Source organism: Rhinopithecus roxellana, chromosome 4 (genome assembly GCF_007565055.1).
Source record: "Rhinopithecus roxellana isolate Shanxi Qingling chromosome 4, ASM756505v1, whole genome shotgun sequence".
In the NCBI taxonomy this organism is placed as follows: Eukaryota; Metazoa; Chordata; class Mammalia; order Primates; family Cercopithecidae; genus Rhinopithecus; species Rhinopithecus roxellana.
The window spans coordinates 36,146,257-36,165,340 of record NC_044552.1 but is presented as its reverse complement, the minus strand read 5'-3'; the positions used below and the strand labels follow the sequence as shown (position 1 = coordinate 36,165,340).

Below are 19,084 nucleotides of genomic sequence, written 5' to 3'. Positions count from 1 at the left end.
GGCTCAATTGATCCTCCCACTTCAGCTTCCCAAGTAGCTGGGACTACAAGCGTGCACCACAACACCTGGCTGATTTTTGTTATTTTTTGTAAAGACAGGGTTTCACCATGTTGCCCAGACTGGTCTTAACTCCTTGGCTGAAACAATCCTCCTGCCTCATCCTCCCAAAGTGCTGGGATTACAGGCATGAGCCACTGCACCAAATCTCCGTGTTAGTTTTAACAACTGCATAGTATCCCATCCTGCGGTTATTCCATGATTTCCTTCAGTTGATCCCTTATGGTTAGGCATTTGGGTTGTTTTCAGTCTTTGGCTTTTCTAGCAATACCGCAGCATACACACTTGACTACATGTCATTTTCTATGAGTCTCTGCTTTAACCAACTACCTAGAAAGGGAATTCTGAGGGCAGTAGTTCAGCCTGGCCAAATTGACACATAAAAAGCATCACACCTTCCTCTACTCCTGGTATGTATCCTAAAGAAATTCTCACAGATGTTCCTAAGGGGATGCATCTGAGAATGTTCATTGCAAGGTGTCATTGGGAGGTTGGTAAGGTAGTTAAGGTGATGGATGCGCTTACTACCTTGTGGGATTATTGGAAGGGGCTTCTAAGGGACTTGGCACTGTGCCCAGCCCGGGGTTTGCGCCCAGTGCACGTTAGCCATCGTTGCTGTTCTTCCTTCCTGTTTGTGTAGCAGCATCTTAGTCCAGCTCATCGGCGCCAGGCTGGGTGTCCCTCCTACGGCCATCCCTCTGTGACCCGCCTCCACACAGGGCTGGAGGATGCTGGCAGAGTCCGGGCACTCTTAAGCAGGCATCCTAGATGTAACTCTGGACCACCTCAGCTGGTCTGGAGAAGGGGATTGGCTCCTTCACTCTCTAATAGTTTACCATGCACACACCATTGATGTTTGACAAATTTGTTTGCTGTGTTCCATAAACATTGAGTGAATCTACTTTGGTCAAACACTGCTCGTGGCACAGTGGATAGAGAAGGAGAGATTTTAAAAAACAGAGCTATTAAACACAATTTTGTTTCTGTGGAACTGGAAGTCTAGTATTGTTTGAAAAATAAAGTATCTGAGGTGACTGAGCTTGGTGGGGTAATGTTTCCAACAAACAGAAGTATGCGTGTCTGGGCCTGTAAAACCTTTAGCTAGGATTTGGTCCTCACACTCTCCCTCCAGCCCAGGCTCTGGGGCTGCATTTCTATCTTCTTGGTTCAGCTGCAGGGGTCCCCTAGCAGCAAAGGGAAGTTGTTTTGGCAAGAAATTGGGACTGTGAGATCATGGGGGCCAGTGACCAACAGGATATCTGCCTTGAGCAGGTCCAGACAGGTTTGGGGGCTTTCCAAGGGAGCGTGAAGATTACCAGAGGAGAAGCAAACCCAGAAAGGTTTGCTCTTTATCCCCTGAGGCCTCTCAGTAACCAGAAGCCAACCTTCATCATGCCTGCCACCATCCACATACAACCACCAGACAGTGGGAATCTCAGGTGAGGGGGGATTTCACTTCCAGCTGTATTCCATAATGCTGAATTCTTAGAAGCATTTGTGAATTAAAACATACTGCTTTTCTTCATTGTGGCATGCTGTGATTTGGAACAAATTTGGAACCAGATCCTCCTGACAGACTTTCTCTACAGCTCCCATGGACTTGCCTCTCAAGGACATCTTCCCGATTGGCTTCCAGGCCACCTCCCTCACTCCTTCCTTTCCCCTCCCTCAGCAAGCCACCAAAAGAGAATTGCTGCCAAATTAGGTGTGAGCAAGACAACTATTAAAAGACTGGCACTGCGGTCTTTAGTGCACTGGCACTGGCAGGCAAGAGCCTGCATCTGGGTGCCATGAGAGTGAGGCTCCCCCTAGACCCTCAAAGGAGGAGGCCCACTCATCTGCCTGGGAAGGCCAACCTCCCATAGCACCATGAAGAACAGGGGAGACGTCGCCAGGCACAGCCAAGTGGCTGGGCTGAACCCCAAGGGCTGCAGGGCATAGAGGCTTCTCCCTGGCTGCCCTGAGTCAGTGCCTGCTGAGCACTCACTCACACTGTCAGGCGGGGGCATGGGCTGAGTCCTGGAGACGAGCGAGCAAGCAAACCAGGGCTCCCCCTGCCCTCCCTCAGAGCCCAAGCCTGCTGGGAGATGGGTGCCTGAGTGAGGCTCACCATCCCCCAGGGCTTCTAGAAGGAGGCCAGAACCGGATCCTCGAGGCCTGGAGGAGGGAGCGACTCAGGAAGTCCCACTGGAAGGCCTCCAGCCCCCGTCACCAGAGGTCCCCTCGGGTTTGTTTGTTGACTCCCAGAATTCCCCAAAAGACCTTAGAACTCTGAGCCAAAGGGACTGTGGAGATTGCTTGCCCGAGCCCCCTTATCTTAAAAGTGAAAAGCTTGGGACCGTGGCACTGCCCAGGATGTAGTTCAGTGTCGCCGCCGGTGTTTACAGAATGCTCCCGTGTGGCACCGACATCATAACCTGGGATACCCTGGGCTTCCACGAGGGCTTTTTGTCTGAAACGCAGGCAGGAGACCCAGAGGGGACCCACGACAACCCAAACACAAAAACACTATTGCACGGTTATTTTACATACTGACTTTGTACATCACTGACATTTACTGTGTGAGCTGTTTTCCAGACTGAAAGGGAAGTGGTTGTCCCCCAAGATGATCCCCCCATTTCTGGAGCCCTGGGTGACCTTTTGGTTTTTTTATACAGTCTGATGTCTTGGAAGGCCACACACCAAAGCCACACCAGCTGATCCGCTTGGGAGTATAGCTTACACACACACAGGCCTGGAGAGTCTGTGGGTCTAGTACCATCTCAATGTGCGTGGCCAGGATGTGGTGACAGCACCAGCCACCTCCCTCCCTATCGTCCCTTGCAGAGGAAGCTGGTCTGTGGTGCCCACCTGCCGGAGGCTGTTCTGGCCACTTGGCCCCATGACGCTAGGTGTGGAGCTTAAGTGATAGCAACAGAGCCTGCAGGTGCTTGACTTGTGTTTTCTTCTATTAATAATTCACTCTGCGGCTGTAGGTAGGGCCAAGGGGGTCAGATCTCCCTGCCAGCGCACTTCCCCTCTATCTTTATCCCCACTCTTGCCAGGGCCTCATCAGAGCAGCCGGAGGGAAATCTCCTCCCATTCTCCCAGCCCTGCCCTGCCCTGCCCAGGACAGCTGCAGGGCCGGGGATCCTTTGTTTGGCTGAAGTCCCAGGTGCTGATTCAGAAGGCCCCACGCCCCAAGTCCTCGGGGGCAGGAGTGGAGGATCCTTCCTGTGGGCCCTGGGCCCAGACCCCTTCAGCCGAGTGCCCTGCAGAGACCTTCCCGGAGTCCCCCACAGCAAGAGTCTGCCCACTGCATCTCCTGGGCCCTGGCCAGAGTAACCTTATCCTTATGTGAGGCCCAAGCCGCATATTGTGGCTCCCACCCTGCGAGGGCTGGGGTAACCAGTTGTTCTTCTCTGCCTTCCCCTTGTGACATTCCTTGGGGTCCTTTGGAAGCCTCGTCCTCCCCAGATTGCAATCTTAAAGACACAGGTTTGCCCCATAGTGGCCCTGCCATAGAGGGTCCTCAGTGTGAGTTGGTATAAAAGACTGTAAAGGATGACAGAGCACAGATGCTGGTCTGAGCCATGAGGGCTTCAGTTCATATGACTGTAAACCTCATGAGGCCAGAGGCGCTCCTGACCTCTCATCTCTCCTGGCACATAGCAGGTCTTCAATCTGATTAATGATTAATTCTGAAATTCTCTTAGCAGCTCCTCCTTAGGGGACACATGTGATCATGAAAGCATTTGGGTCACTCAGGGAATCACGTGTGGATTGTTTTGGTGCTCCTCTGTCCCATCTTCTTTCTGCAGACCTTTCAGCTGGATCATCTGTCAACCTCACCACCATCAGGTGATGGGGGATGGTGTCAACTGTGGGTTGGGAGGAAGCTTCCTGGGGAGCCAGGCAAGCTGGAGTGGTCCTCGTCCCTGGCATGCCCCACTCAGAGCCTATTGCACCTCTCCCTTTAGGCTGAAAGGTGCAGTAAGTGTGGGTTGTAAGTTTGCTAAGGATGTCTGCATTTGTATCTGCTACTTTCTCCTTGGAACCATAGACTGTAGCTGACTTTACCAGTGCTGATGTTAGAGTTGTTAATCCCAGGTAACTGTGTTGGAGCTTGTCCCATTCTAGTCTCCCAGAGCAGTTTGTCATACAGGAAGTGTTCAGCCATGTCAGTTACATCAATTTAACATCTCCTCCCCTCCCTAGCTTCTGTGTGTCATAAAAGGAGAGGTGGAGACCACATTGGCCTCTACACTGCATGCATTTGCCCCCTAAACAGTTGTCAGATCTATACAGTGAATACCAGCTGGATCCAGAACCCTGAATTCGTCTCTACAAGTGAGGTTAAGATGAGGGAGAGATTGTGTGGATTTTATTCAGGCTCTCTCTCGAGAAAAACTTTGCTTCAATTATCTGGATATAGAGAAAGCCAGGGCTGAAGTCCAGAGAGGGCAAATGACTTGCCCAGGGTCACATGGAGTCAGTAGAGCAAAGCCCAGGGCTCCTATCTTCTATTGCAGTGTTCTTCTTCTTCTTCTTTTTCCTTCTTTCTTCTTCTTCTTTTTATTTATTTTTTTATTTTTATTTATTTATTTATTTATTTATTTATTTATTTATTTATTTATTTTTGAGACGGAGTCTCTCTCTGTCTGCAATCTCGGGAAAGCTCCGCCTCCCAGGTTTAGGCAATTCTCCTGCCTCAGCCTCCCAAGTAGCTGGGACTACAGGCGCCCAGCACCACACCTGGCTAATTTCGGGTTTGTTTGTTTGTTTGTTTGTTTTTGTATTTTTAGTAGAGACGGGGTTTCACCATGTTAGCCAGGATGGTCTCAATCTCCTGACCTTGTGATCCACCCGCCTTGGCCTCCCAAAGTGCTGGGATTACAGGCATGAGCCACCACACCAGGCCAAATTTTTTTTTTTTTTTTTTTTTTTTTTGAGATAGGGCTCACGTGCAGTGGTACAGTCACCACTCACTGCAGCCTCAACTTCCCAGGCTCAGGTGATTCTCCCACCTCAGCCTCCCAAGTAGCTGGGACTACAGGTGCACGCCACTACACCTGGCTAATTGTTTGTAGAAATGGGGTCTCACTATGTTGCCTAGACTTATCTTAAATTCCTGGGTTCAAGTGATCTGTGGGCCTTGGCCTCCCAAAGTGCTGAGATTACAGGTATGAGCCACTGCTCCCAGCTTTTTCCAGTGCTTTTCTAACTACACCATATTCACAGAGCCAATGCCCATGTTCCTAATCTCCCTACAATCCTAGCCATGTCAGGACTGCTGCAGGACAAACCTGTATCTGTAAGCTCACAATCTGAAGGAGGAGGCTTCAAAAAGACCCCAAAGAATGTCACAAGCAGAAGGCAGAAAGAGACAACTGGCAACCCCAGGCCTCACAGGGTGGGAGCCACAATATGGGGCTCAAGCCACACAGGAGGGTGAGGTCATCCCAGCCAGGGCCCTGGAGGTGGAGCAGGCAGACCCCTGCTGTTGGATACTTAGGGAAGGTAGTATGAGACAAATGTGTCCAGGAATACAACAACAAGGCCCACTCAGACCATGGCTGCCTCCTCCAGGAAGTTACCCTAGACTCCTGCAGCTCCCCCTTCTCTCCCCATGTCCTTAGTTTCCATACCACTCCATGGCAGCTAGGGAGAGAAAGAAGTGGCATATGGTAATCACAGGGGAGAGACGATGTTCAAGTCCCTGGTAAAGAACTACAGCCAGCCCAGAAGAAAGATGGCAGTGACAGTGACAACCAAAAAGTGAAATGGCTCCAATCTCTATTTCCTAATGAGGAGCCACCTGCAGGAAGCACAATCCCAACCCTCCATTCTGCAGGTTCCTGGGCTACGCGTCCGGCTTCTTACTGATCCCCAGGGCTTGGAGGGAGCAATTGATGCTACAGGGTGAGATCTGAGGGTGGAGAAATGAATGTTTCTTGCTGCCCAAAGAGAGCCTTGAAAATCCTCCCACAGCCCAGAGTCAGCAGGAAAGCCAGGGCTGTGAGGGAGTAAGAGCGAACCATTCACTGTGCAGAGGAAGATTTAGGTGCTAACCACCGTCTTTGGCAGCACATGTCCACGATAATCGGGTAACTGAATTATAAAATACCCACTGGAATTATTTAGAAGACTAATCAGAAAGCATTTAGAACAACAACGGTGCTACAAAGAAGACGGCAAACTGCGGCCCACATCCTGGAGAGCCGCCCTTGGCTCCTGCCTGCTTGGGGGAGCTGGGAGTGAGCTGGAGTAAGAGGAGCCCCCAGGGGAGTCAAGTGAAGCTTCCTTGACAGAGCCCAGAGGAAGGCTGGACTAAAACACAAGCCAAAGCGTTTGGAGAATTGTGTATACAGTCTCTAACTGACGGCCCAGGGTCAGAAAAAGGAAAATCTTTTTGGTTTTTCTTCCTCAAACAAGCAATGGTGGTCTGGCCGGAGCAGGGTGTTACCCCTTCTGAATTGTAAGCAAACAAGTTCTGCAGAGACCTTGGCCAAAGTCAACTTCCTCTCCTGATGTATCTCTCTGTCTGTCTCTCTGGTTCAAAGGGTGGCCCTTAGGACAGATATCCTCCTTGCAGACTGCGGCCTTGTCTCCTGGTGCCCCAGGCCAGGGGTTGGGGTGTAGAGAGACTTTGATGCTCTAGAACAGGGGTCAAGCAAACCATGGGTCAGGCCAGATCCAGCCCACACCTATTCTTGTACTGCCTGTGAGTGAAGAAGGATTTTTACATTTTTAATTGGTTGAAGAAAAATCAAAAGAAGAACAGCATTTGGCATGTGAAAATTATATAAAATTCAAGTTTCAGTGTCCATAAATAAAGTTGTATTGGAACACAGCCACGCCCATTCATTTATATATGGTCTGTGGCCGCTTTCACGCTACCGTGGCAGCGTTGTGACAGAAACCATATGTATGGGCCCCAAAGCTGAAAATATTTACTAGTTGGCCCTGTATAGAAAAAGTGTGCTGGGAGGTCTCTGTAGAGTCTTGTTATTTTCTACAGCACTCCATAAATTTGGTGCTTTAGGGCACTATGCCCTCAACAGAAACGAGTAAATTCTGTCCCTCAGTCCATGTCAGAGGCATGGGACCTGCAGAGGGGAACAAGCCACTCTAGGTCTCCTTTGCCTGGCGCAGTGTTGCAGTTCAGTGAGCGTTTGTTGAGCATCTGCTATGTCCCAGTCCCTGAAGACACCACATGGGCAGGCTGCTGTCCCTGCGTCACAGTGACTGGGCAGCCAGGCTGGAGACAGGCACGGAAGTGGGTCGCCTGACTGTGACCTGGTAAGTGCAGAGGAAAGGCGGTCACAGGCTCTGTGGGAGCGTAGAGTGGCACCTTAGGTTCTGAGTGGGCATGTATTTGTTGAGCCCACCCTGGAGTCCTGCTCTAAGGAAGAAACTGACTGAAGAAATGGGAAAGGAGCAGTTCTGTTAATTAGTTCATGAATGAAAAAGCTCCTGGTACAAATTACCCAGTAGGAATTGTTACACATAATGAGCAAAACAATTACCTTGTTAGAAAAATAATAGAGACTTGAATCCTGAGTTGGTATTATAAGAATTCTGGGAGATTGACTAATCCACCAAGAACAACAGTTTCCAGGTTTTAAATGATATGTTTAAAATAGCCTTTTGGCAAGATGCTAAACCACGGCCTAGCACGCTACCATCTGTATAAGAGGGGCTGTGCACCAGTGTTCTTATATGAGCATAAAGTGTCTCTAGGAGGATATATAAGAACCTAATTCACTGTCCCAGAAGGGGTGCTGGGTGGCTAGGGATGGGGGTGGAGGGTGGAGGGAGACTTTTCACATATGCTCTTATTTTTACAATTTGCATGATTTTCACTTTATTTACAAGCATTTATTTGGGATAATTTTTGCTGTTTTGCATATCCATTTTAACCTTTTGAATTTTGAACCATGTGAATCTAGTACCTATTCAAAAAATATTACATTAATGTAAAATAAATAGCACATGGTTTTGCCATTATCTCCCTATGGTGTTTTAGGAAAAATCATTTTCTCTCTTTTTTTTATTTTATTTATTTATTTATTTTTATTTGTTTGTTTGTTTTTTTTTTTGAGACAGGGTCTCACTCTGTTGTACAATGGCTTGATCTCAGCTTACTGCAGCCTTCACCTCCAGGGTTCAAGCAATTCTTGTGCCTTAGCCTCCCAAGTAGCTGGGACTACAAGCATGCACCACGACGCCTGGCTAATTTTTGTATTTTTTTTTTTAGTATAGACAGGGTTTTGCCATGTTGGCCAGGCTGGTATTGAACTCCTGGCCTCAAGTAATCCGCCTGCCTTGGCCTCCCAAAGTGCTAGGATTACAGGCTTGAGCCCAGCCATTTTCCCCTTCTTACGTTGAACAAATGAGGCTTGATTGCCTACCATCAGCAAGGCACTGCTCTGGGCCCAGAAATTACATCTCTGGGCCTCTATTTCTTCATCTGTAAAGTAGAGAGACCGTATCATCTCTGGGGCAGTGGTCTTCAACTTGAGCGTGCATCAGACTCAACAAGAGGGCTCATTAAAACACAGACTGCTGAGCCCCAGTCTGTTTCTGATTTACTGGGTCTGGATGGGGCCTAAGAATTAGTATTTATTATTTCCCAGGTGATGATGGGGCTGCTAGCCCAAGAACCACACTTTGGGAACCCACCTAGGGTTCCATCTAGGGTTCTGTGCTTGTAAACAAACTACATTCCAGTTCTGGAAATGTCAACAAATAAAAAATAGCCTCCTGCAACTGAGAATGGAAAGTCATCCCTTTCCCTAGCAGTTTGGGAAGACTTAACAAAGCAAACATGTCAACAGAAGTTCAATTATCTAGCTTCCATTCTATCCACAGGGCCATAGGAGAGAGACATGAAATCAATAGTGCTCAAAGTCGGGTGAGTTTCAACAAGTAATTCTTTCTGGGTGTGGTGACTTTGTGTAAGCCTTTTAAGGAAGGTTGAGTGGAGGGGTTTAAGCCTGGTAGAGCATTCTGAAATAGCCAGGCCTAATGCCCAAAGGATAATACTGTCGGATGGCACTTTAAGGCCCACTACAACTTATCCCTTTCTTATAAATTTAGCCTGATCATTGGTGAGTTCTGGACAAGGACATGATGTCCCAGCGTGAACTCCTGAACCTGACTCCATGCCTTTGTTCATGCTGTTCCCTGTCCAGAATACCCTTCCTGGTCCTCTCCACCTCTGTAAGCCCTATTTGCCTATCAGGACCAAGGTGCTGACTATTCTTCATGAGAACTTAAGAACTTCTTGATCTATACTGAGTATCTTTTTCTGCCTGTCTCAGCTCACTGGGATATTTGATCATTGTTTTCTAATTTTTTCTCATTTGTTGATCTATTCATTCAATAAATGCTTCCCTTCCTTCAGCAAATCTTTATTGGAGTCCTGCAATGTGCTGGGCATTATGGTAGGTTTGAGGAAGAGACTCCTAGGTAAAAATAGACCTGGTTCCTGCTCTAATAGAGAAAGATCCATTAATGAAATAATTGCACTGGTGGAAGTACAATTACAAGCGGAGGAGAGTAGTCTAAAGGAAAGAAATATGGTTTTAGTGAACATATAAGAAAGGAATCTGATGTAGACTTGGGGATTGGGGTCAGAATCAACTTTCTGAGAATGTGTAATTTGAGCTGAGATCTGAAGGATACTGTGTTAGGGAAGAGGGGAAGAGCTCTCCAAATGGTGAGGGGGCATCATGTACAAAGGCCCTGCAGTGGAAGAGAGCATGGCAGGTTCAAGGAAAGAGCTCCTTGAAAACAGCATCCAGTTTGGGAGAGATGATGTTGAACTGCCTTTGAATGTGGACGTGGTGACGTAGAGTAGGCAGCTGATCAGGATCTCAGACCATCTGAGCTGGGGGCAGTCATGATATTGCTTAAAATCAATAAGGGGTCAGAAAGGATGGGTGGTGGATGAGGCTGTCAAAGGAGAGAATATGTATGAGGAAAGGAGTGGGTGTCTCAGACTGGGTCCTAAGCCCCAGAGGGCCAGAGTATTTCAAGGAAAGAGAGTGGCTTCCCACTGGCAAGACAGGGAATGTTTCTCTTATTCCTCGCTCCCTGCTCACTGTCTTCTGAGTTCTGGTCTTAGTTATGCCTCACCTGGATGCAGCGAGAGTCTGCTAATTCAGTGCTTCTCCAGTTTTAATGTGCACATGACTCACTTGGGGGTGGGGATTATCTAAATAAAATACGGATTCTGACTCAATAGATCTCAACTGGAGCCTGAGATTCTGCATTTCTAACCAGCTCCCAGGTGACCTGGAACACCGTTTGAGCAGTGAGGTTCATTAGTCTCCTTGCCTCTGAAACTCAGCATCCTCATGCCCAGCATCCTTTCACTGTTGCAGCCACCTTTGGCCAGCCTCTCCTTCCACCCACGGCTGGCATTCCTCCACCCTTCCCTCCACCAAATGCAACCCTTCATCTGAAGTTTTCTGTCTCTTTCTCTCGTAATTCAGAAAGGGACAGACCAACTCAGCTCACTCACAGGTAGAGGGGGACGACTGCAGTGGTCTTCAAACTTTTCTGTTTAAAATCCTCCCTAAAAGAATCTTTTAAAACTCTTTGCCCCTTCATACAGTTTTAAGTTTACACCCACATTTTTAATCATACATTTGCTGAAGATACAATTTCCAGTATGTTGTAAACATTGATATTTTTAAGCAAAACTATTACATCACTGTTTTAAATTTATCCAGTGGAATCTAAACACCATAGCAATTTAATACCTCCCATCATCCATTTTAAAAATGCATGAACACCCTCTTTAATAGTCAGTGTTCCTTTTTCTTCTGGAAATTGTATTTTCATTTCACTTGCTCTGTGGAATTTTATCCTAATGTGATATGTGTAATATATTTTTATGCTTGGAACTTTTTCACTTGTTTCCCTACCATATTTTTCTGTAACAATTTTATAGAAAGTTGAAACTCTTTTAATTTCCTAAAATCAAAAGATCTAAGTATTAAAATGTTCTTCTGGTTTGAGTTATCACAATTATTAATCAAAACAACATTAATCAAAACAACATTAAGTGTGTTACTAATTTGGATAAATAGTAAACATAAATAGTTAAATTATATTGAAAATGCATCTCTAAATGAAATGGTGGTACTGGGTAACTTTGTTGGGGGGGTGACTTTTTAAAATAAACTTTTTTAAATTGACATACAGCATATACACCTTTATGTATATGGCCAGGTCATAGTGTATAGCTTGAATTATAGCAGAGTGAGAATGACCATGCAGTTCCCACCCAGGTCTAGAAATAAAACATTGCTGGTGCTGAGCTATATTTTCAATTTCATTATCCATAGAAGAATATTAGTTATTGCTAGTATGAGACAAGGATCAGCATTTATTATGTTTCCATTTTTCATTCTTCCTGATGGAGTACATGAGAAGTTTGCCCTTCTTTTTGTAAAGGAGGGTGATTAGGAAAGAGAAGGCCTAAAAGGACAGCTTGTACCTCTGCCACCCATGAGTTCTAGAAAGAATTTCTGTAGAAGTTGAGGGTCTAGGAATTGAACCTTTTTTTTTTTTTTTAATTGTACTTTAAGTTCTAGGGTACATGTGCATAACGTGCAGGTTTGTTACATATGTATACTTGTGCCATGTTGGTGTGCTGCACCCATCAACTCGTCAGCACCCATCAACTCGTCATTTACATCAGGTATAACTCCCAATGCAATCCCTCCCCCCTCCCCCCTCCCCCCTGAACCTTTTTTTTTTTTTTTTTGAGATGGAGTTTTGCTCTTGTCACCGAGGCTAGAGTGCAGTGGCACAATCTCGGCTCACTGCAACCTCTGCCTCCTGGGTTCAAGCGAATCTTCTGCCTCAGCCTCCCAAGTAGCTGGGATTACAAGTGCCTGCCACCACGCCCAGATAATTTTTGTATTTTTGGTAGAGACAGGCGGATCATGAGGTCAGGAGATCGAGACCATCCTGGCCAACATGGTGAAACCCCGTCTCTACTAAAAATACAAAAATTAGTTGGGTGTGGTGGCAGGCACCTGTAGTCCCATCAACTCGGGAGGCGGAGGCAGGAGAATCGCTTGAACTCCGGAGGCGGAGGTTGCAGTGAGCCAAGATCGCACCATTGCCCTCCAGCCTGGGCAACAGAGCGAGACTCCATCTCAAAAAAAAAAAAAAAGAGATGAGGTCTTGCTTACTATGTTGCCCAGGCTAGTCTTGAACTCCTTAGCTCAAGCAATCCTCACCTCAGTCTCCTGATAGGTGGGGGTACAGGTGCATGCCATCACACCCTGCTTCTCTTATTTTTACCTTTTCATTACATGTATCTTTTTCCCCTTTGTAATTATTCATGCAACTCATCACCTTTTCTAACTACATGCTTGAGAGCAGGCCTATGTCTTAGTCATTTCTCAGCATTGTGCCTTAACAGTTAATAGGTGTCTAATAAATATGTGTTGAACAGATAACTTGATTAATGCATATCTTAAACCTCTTTATATTTCCCACAGGTCCTAGAATAGTGTTGGGCTTTCAATAGCAGGGTCTCAGAAGAATGGATGAATTAATCAATGAACAAAACAATGAATTAACAAATCAATGAACTACTGAGCCATTGAACAATGGCTCGAAAGTAAGAGTTTGCATCTCATGTGAGAATTAAGATCTGCGGACTCAGTGAAAAGGGTGTGGAGTGCAGTGCATGACACTGGCTATTTCTAATTGAGTCTCCTGTTTCATATATATATATATATGAATACATATATACATATATATATGTATGTATATATTTTAGAGATAGTGTTTCACTCTGTCATCTAAGCTACAGTGCAGTGGTGCAGTCGTAACTCAGTGCAGCCTTAAACTTCTGGTCCCAAGTGATCCTCTTTCCTCAGCCTCCTGAGCAGCTGGGACTACAAGCGCGTGCCACCACACCCAGCTAATTTAAAAACATTTTTGAGACGGGATCTCCCTATGTTGCCCAGGCTGGTCTCAAACGAACCTCGTGTCTCAGCCTCCCAGGTAGCTGGGATTATATATTTATTTTTATCACTGGTCATGGTAGATATCAATTGCTCATCAGAAAACATCCAAATAAATCCTTTCCTGTCTTTTGCCTCTTGCCTTGCAGGTGTGAGCACCGTCTCCTCACCACAGTGCTGTGTGGTCCGTACCTCAGCCAGGGAGAGGATGTGAAACCCCCCGCCCTGCACATGAGTGGTACAGGCCAACAGGAACACCTGGCTCCAGCCACGTTCACAGACATGTCAGCTGTGGAGTAGTGCCGACACTTTCTCTCAGCTTCTCAGGGTTTCAGTCCTTTTGGGTTTGTTTTATTTACCTTTTTTATGGTTTTGTGGCTGGACGTTCACAACCAAGGCAGACAGCATGGGTGACCAGCAACTGTACAAGACCAACCATGTGGCCCACGGTAGTGAGAACCTTTTCTACCAACAGCCACCACTTGGCGTCCACAGCGGGCTGAACCACAACTATGGGAATGCAGTAACAGGGGGCGGAATGGATGCCCCTCAGGCCTCGCCCATCTCCCCCCACTTCCCTCAAGAAACGCGGGATGGTCTGGGCTTGCCTGTTGGCTCCAAAAACCTTGGCCAAATGGATACCTCGAGGCAGGGAGGGTGGGGAAGTCATGCAGGGCCTGGAAACCATGTCCAGCTACGTGGAAACCTGGCCAACTCAAACATGATGTGGGGGGCACCGGCCCAGGCTGAGCCCACTGATGGCTACCAATATACCTACTCCCAGGCCAGCGAGATCCGGACCCAGAAGCTTACCAGCGGTGTCTTACACAAGCTGGACTCTTTCACCCAGGTGTTTGCCAACCAAAACCTGCGAATTCAGGTCAACAATATGGCCCAGGTGCTGCACACTCAGTCAGCAGTGATGGATGGAGCCCCTGACAGTGCCCTCCGCCAGCTGCTGTCTCAGAAGTCCATGGAGCCCCCAGCACCGGCTATCCCTTCCCGCTACCAGCAGGTGTCCCAGCAGCCTCACCCTGGTTTCACTGGTGGGCTGTCCAAACCAGCCCTTCAGGTCGGGCAGCACCCTACCCAAGGGCACCTGTATTATGACTACCAGCAGCCACTGGCTCAGGTGCCAGTGCAGGGAGGACAGACACTGCAGGCCCCACAGATGCTGTCACAGCACATGCAACAGATGCAGCAGCACCAGTATTACCCACCGCAGCAACAGCAGCAAGCTGGGCAACAGCGTATCTCCGTGCAAGAAATACAGACGCAGCCGCAACAAATTCGCCCATCACAACCACAGCCGCCGCCACCGCCGCCGCCGCCGCAGCAGCAGCTACAGCTGCAGCAGCGGCAGGGTTCAATGCAGATACCTCAGTATTATCAGCCCCAACCCATGATGCAGCACTTGCAAGAGCAGCAGCAGCAACAGATGCACCTGCAGCCCCCTTCTTATCACAGGGACCCTCACCAGTATACCCCAGAGCAGGCACACACTGTCCAGCTGATTCCCCTGGGCTCCATGTCCCAGTACTACTACCAGGAGCCCCAGCAGCCCTACAGCCACCCCCTCTACCAGCAGAGCCACCTGCCCCAGCACCAGCAGCGTGAGGACAGTCAGCTGAAGACCTACTCCAGCGACAGACAGGCCCAGGCCATGCTGAGCTCCCATGGGGACCTGGGGCCTCCTGATGCAGGAATGGGAGACCTAGCGAGCTCGGATCTGACCCGGGTCAGCAGCGCCCTCCCCCATCGCCCCCTCCTGTCCCCCAGTGGGATCCACCTCAACAACATGGGGCCTCAGCATCAGCAGCTGTCTCCTAGTGCCATGTGGCCCCAGGTATTCTCCCACTGGAAGTTTCTCTCTATACCCAGTGTGCTACAGGGTCAGCCAGAGCTGAGTCTGCAGTGCTCAATCCTCTCTCCAAGCCTCCTCAACGCTTTTGTTCTTTATTCATTCCCCAAACATTAACCTACATGTGTCGCACACTGTCTGTGCCAAGCACTTGGAATACAAAATCAATCTCTGTTAAGTCCTTTGGCCATGGAGCTTATAATCTACTAAGGAGATGGCCAGAGTACCATATCGTGCCCTAAATGATTCATGTAATGGTCAAGACCTTGAGTGGGGTGCCACGGGACCACACAGTGGTGGTGTCTCAGTTCCCTTGGATCTGTGTGCTCAGGATATGCTCTGTGACATTGGTCCCCCTTTGGGAGGGAGACCACATTATGACAGCATTTCTCAAAGTATATTGCTCAGAACAGTCGTTCCACAGTGTTTAATGGATATTGCTGGGGAAACAGTGGGTTCTCTGGATAAACTAGGGTTTTTTTTTTTGTTTTTTTTTTGAGACGGAGTCTCGCCCCATCACCCAGTTGGAGTGCAATGGCACAATCTTGGCTCACTGCAACTTCCATCTCCTGGGTTCAAGCGATTCTCCTGCCTCAGCCTCCCAAGTAGCTGGAATTCCAGGTGCACACCACCACACCTGGTAAGTTTTTGTATTTTTAGTAGAGACAGGGTTTCACCATGTTGGTCAGGCTGGTCTCGAACTCCTGACCTCGTGATGCGCCTGCCTCACCCTCCCAAAGTGCTGAGATTACAGGTGTGAGCCACTGTGCCCGGCCCATTTTTAGAGACAGGGTCTTCCTCTGTCACCCAGGCTGGAGTGCAGTGATGCAATCATAGCTCACTGCAGCCTTGAACTCCTGGGCTCAAATGATCCTCCCACTTCACCCTCCCACATAGCTAGGACTACAGGTGCATGCCACCATGCCTGGGTACTTTCTTTGGTTTGGTTTCGTTTTGTAGAGACAGGTCTCCCTATGTTGCCCAGGCTGCTCTTGAACTCCTGGCCTCAGATGATCCTCCTGCTATAGCCTCCCAAAGTGAAACAGGTTGCTGTACTGCAGGACTTTTTGTGGCCTTTAATATGGTAATGCATTATAAGTCTCCCACACACCATGTGTGATTGCGGAGATGAAAACCTTAGCTGCCCACATGATCCAGGCTGGGAAAGTAAATAACCAAAACTGTCTGGTATGAGATATTAGGGAGTGGTGGTGACTGGGGACTAGAGAGCAGATGCCCCATCCCATAGCATTCTCATTAAGGATTTTTAAAAAACAGTCTAGCCAAACAAACATGTCTGCAAGCCAGTTCAGCCTATGCACCATGATTAACCCTTGATTAGTCCCAAAAGTATTTGACCAGAAAACAACCTACTATGTGCTGGGCACTTTTCATGCCTTGGCTTATTCCAAGTGCTGCAGTCAGATGACAGCCGTGTCTGAGGAGAAGGCGACCCCAAATGGGAACTGGTTGGGTAGAGAGAAGGTTCTGATGGAGGTTGAAGGCCAGAGATGTACTTCCCCTTGAGTTTGCTTTGTCTGGGGCTCAGAAACAGTAGTAACTGAGAGCCTTTGTAAATGTAGGAATGAGATGATTTAGATGATCTGGCTAAGGCTTTTTAAGAAGAATTCCAGGGCCGGGTATGGTGGCTTACACCTATTATCCAAGCACTTTGGAAGGCCAAGACAGGAGGATCGCTTGAGCCCAGGAGTTCAAGACCAGCCTAAGCAACAGAGCAAGACCTTGCCTCTACAAAAAATCAAAAATTTAGCTGGGTGTTGTGGCACACACCTGTAGTCCCAGCTACTTGGGAGGCTGAGGCAGGAGGATTGCTTAAGCCCAGGTGGTGGAGGCTGCAGTGAGCCATGATCATGCTACTACACTATAGCCTGGGTGACAGAGCAAGACCCTGTCTCAAAAAAAAAAAAAGAATTCCATCAGGAGGTCTCCTGGCATAATGCTGTGTCTTCCAACTCTCTTCTGTGTCCTTTATGGGAATGGAGCCTATCTGTGCACAGAGTGGGTGCCCTGGGAGAACAGGAAAGAACACGGTGGGAGGTTGCATCCTGGTGGGCTTGTTGTGGCTGACAGCAGCTCCAGGAGTGGGGGCGGTGGTCCCAAGTCAAGGAGCAATTCAGGGACAGAAGTCAAATGCAGAAGAGTGAGGGCGTGAGTGGACATGAATGGGGTCAGCACAAGGCAGATGGCAGAAAGAGTCCTGGAAGAGTACCTGATGTTCCCACTGCTCGAGGACTTCTCCCTTCAGAACACGTTTTTTTCTCTTCTTTTTTTCGGTATCCTGTTTGGCTCAAAATTAGATGCACCTACCTGATGGGAGAGCCCAGCCAGGGTCCCCTGAGTCAAGGTAGGATGAGTGGAGCCTTGTTGGTATTTTGGGAGACTGGGAGGATTTTCTGGGGTGTCTCTTATGATTCATTTCTAAATTCCATGTCATTCCTTAAAGAAGTGTGTAGAAATAATAATAGCAGCTGCTGTGTTTGAGTACATACTATGTGCTAAGCACTAGGCATTGTGTGTAGTAAAGTAACGCATGAGAGTGGGTATGATGATGATGTGCCTATACTCAGTAAGCACTCAATAATTGTTAGCTAGTATGATTGTTACTTTACAAATGAGAAAACTGAGGCTCAAAGAGCTTAAGGTTACACATCAAGTAACAGTGCTGGGATTGACTGCAAAGCCCATGTTCTGTCCACTGTGCATTCATTCAGTAGTTATTGAGTGTCTGCTGTGTGCCAAGCATAGAGCTAGGCTTTGAGAATACAGCAGTGAACAGTACAGACTGGCTTCCTCATCTCATGGGCATGGTCAATAAAGATTTAGCCAAACCTGATAAACTGCTGAAGTGTGCAATACAGAGGCTGCCCCAGGAACTTGCACAAGTGTCTCTAAGTGGGGAAGCTTTTGGAAGAGCTGGGCTCAGGCCAACCCTTAAAGGGTAATAAGCTATTGTTCCCAAGTCAAGATCCATTGCCTGAAGTCCTGACGTGAAGAAGGACGTTTTGTTCAATTCCTGCATGGGTTTGAGAAGGCCTTTTCCCATTCTGAGCCTCAGCTTTTCATCTGTAAATTGGACTTTGTTCTCTAAAGGCCACTGGGCTGATACAAGTGGTGCCATGGACAATGGGATCATTGGATGAATGAAATGGGTTTGTGGTGGGTATGAGGTCTTGTGGCAAGTCACTGTTTCCCCTTCCTCAATGTATGTGTCCTCTCCATTTGGCTCTACCCTTGAGCAGTGGCCAACCCAAAGGAGTGTTTGGGGAGCAGTTTGATGCCAAGAACAAGCTGACATGCTCCATCTGCCTGAAGGAGTTCAAGAACCTGCCTGCCCTGAACGGCCACATGCGGTCCCATGGGGGAATGAGGGCCTCCCCCAACCTCAAACAGGTTAGCAGGAGCCAGTTCCCGGTCCTTTCTAGGCCGTGTGCTGCTTGCTTTGCTTTGCTGCCATCAGACAGAGAGTGATGTGAGCCCCATGCGGGACCTGGCGAGGCACAGTCCTCCCTTGACAGGAATGCTTAGGCTTTGACGCTGGGAGCCAGCCAGGTCAAGCAGCCCCACTTCCCCAGCTTTATGATGAGCAAGGGTCAAAAACAGAGGCTCTAGAAAGCCTTTTAGGGCATCCCAGCCTCTCTCTGCCTCCTGGAGAAGACAGCAAAGGAAAACATGTAAATGCAATATTATTTTTAAACTTCTGCTGCTTGACACACCCAAGACCAGGCCCGCTGGGGCCTTCCAGATTAGTGGTCAATGGCAAGAGAAAGCTAATATAATCATCAGGCTCTCAGCCAGAATTTTCTGTTTACTGATGCAGTGTTGTTTGGCTCAACATCCAAAGATCCTTAAATACCCTCTGGATTATCCAGGTAGGATATCCAGATAGTAAACTATCCACAAATTTTAGAGTTAGATTAAAATCAAAAAGTTTTCTCAGAATTCTTTTAATATTGTTACTCTTAATTTAAATCTATGGGATTAAATCTCTGTTGACCAGAATTTTTGATTACCCAGATCACTCCATCTCCTGGCCATGCCAGATTATGTTTTTTAAAAAAGCTTTTGTCTTTACTTGTTAAAAGTACATGTTTTGTATCTCCAGTGTGGTTTCCTGACCTGAATAAAATACAGGATGGAATGCCTATTTCCATTTTGACAAATGAGTAAA

At 47.7% G+C, this 19,084-nt stretch overlaps 1 protein-coding gene across 13 annotated transcripts in view; it reads left to right on the top strand.

Annotated features, from left to right (window-relative positions):
• TRERF1 (transcriptional regulating factor 1) overlaps nt 1-19,084 on the top strand; it is a 227,228-nt gene that overhangs the window by 172,873 nt on the left and 35,271 nt on the right. For all 13 annotated transcript variants that reach the window (XM_030928515.1, XM_030928520.1, XM_030928509.1 and 10 more), the window contains 3 exons: nt 13,184-14,880; nt 17,214-17,260; nt 18,156-18,306. In XM_030928515.1, the coding sequence (XP_030784375.1) occupies nt 13,441-14,880; nt 17,214-17,260; nt 18,156-18,306 (1,638 nt within the window). In that variant the 5' untranslated portion in view covers nt 13,184-13,440. The remainder of the gene's footprint in view (nt 1-13,183; nt 14,881-17,213; nt 17,261-18,155; nt 18,307-19,084) is intronic.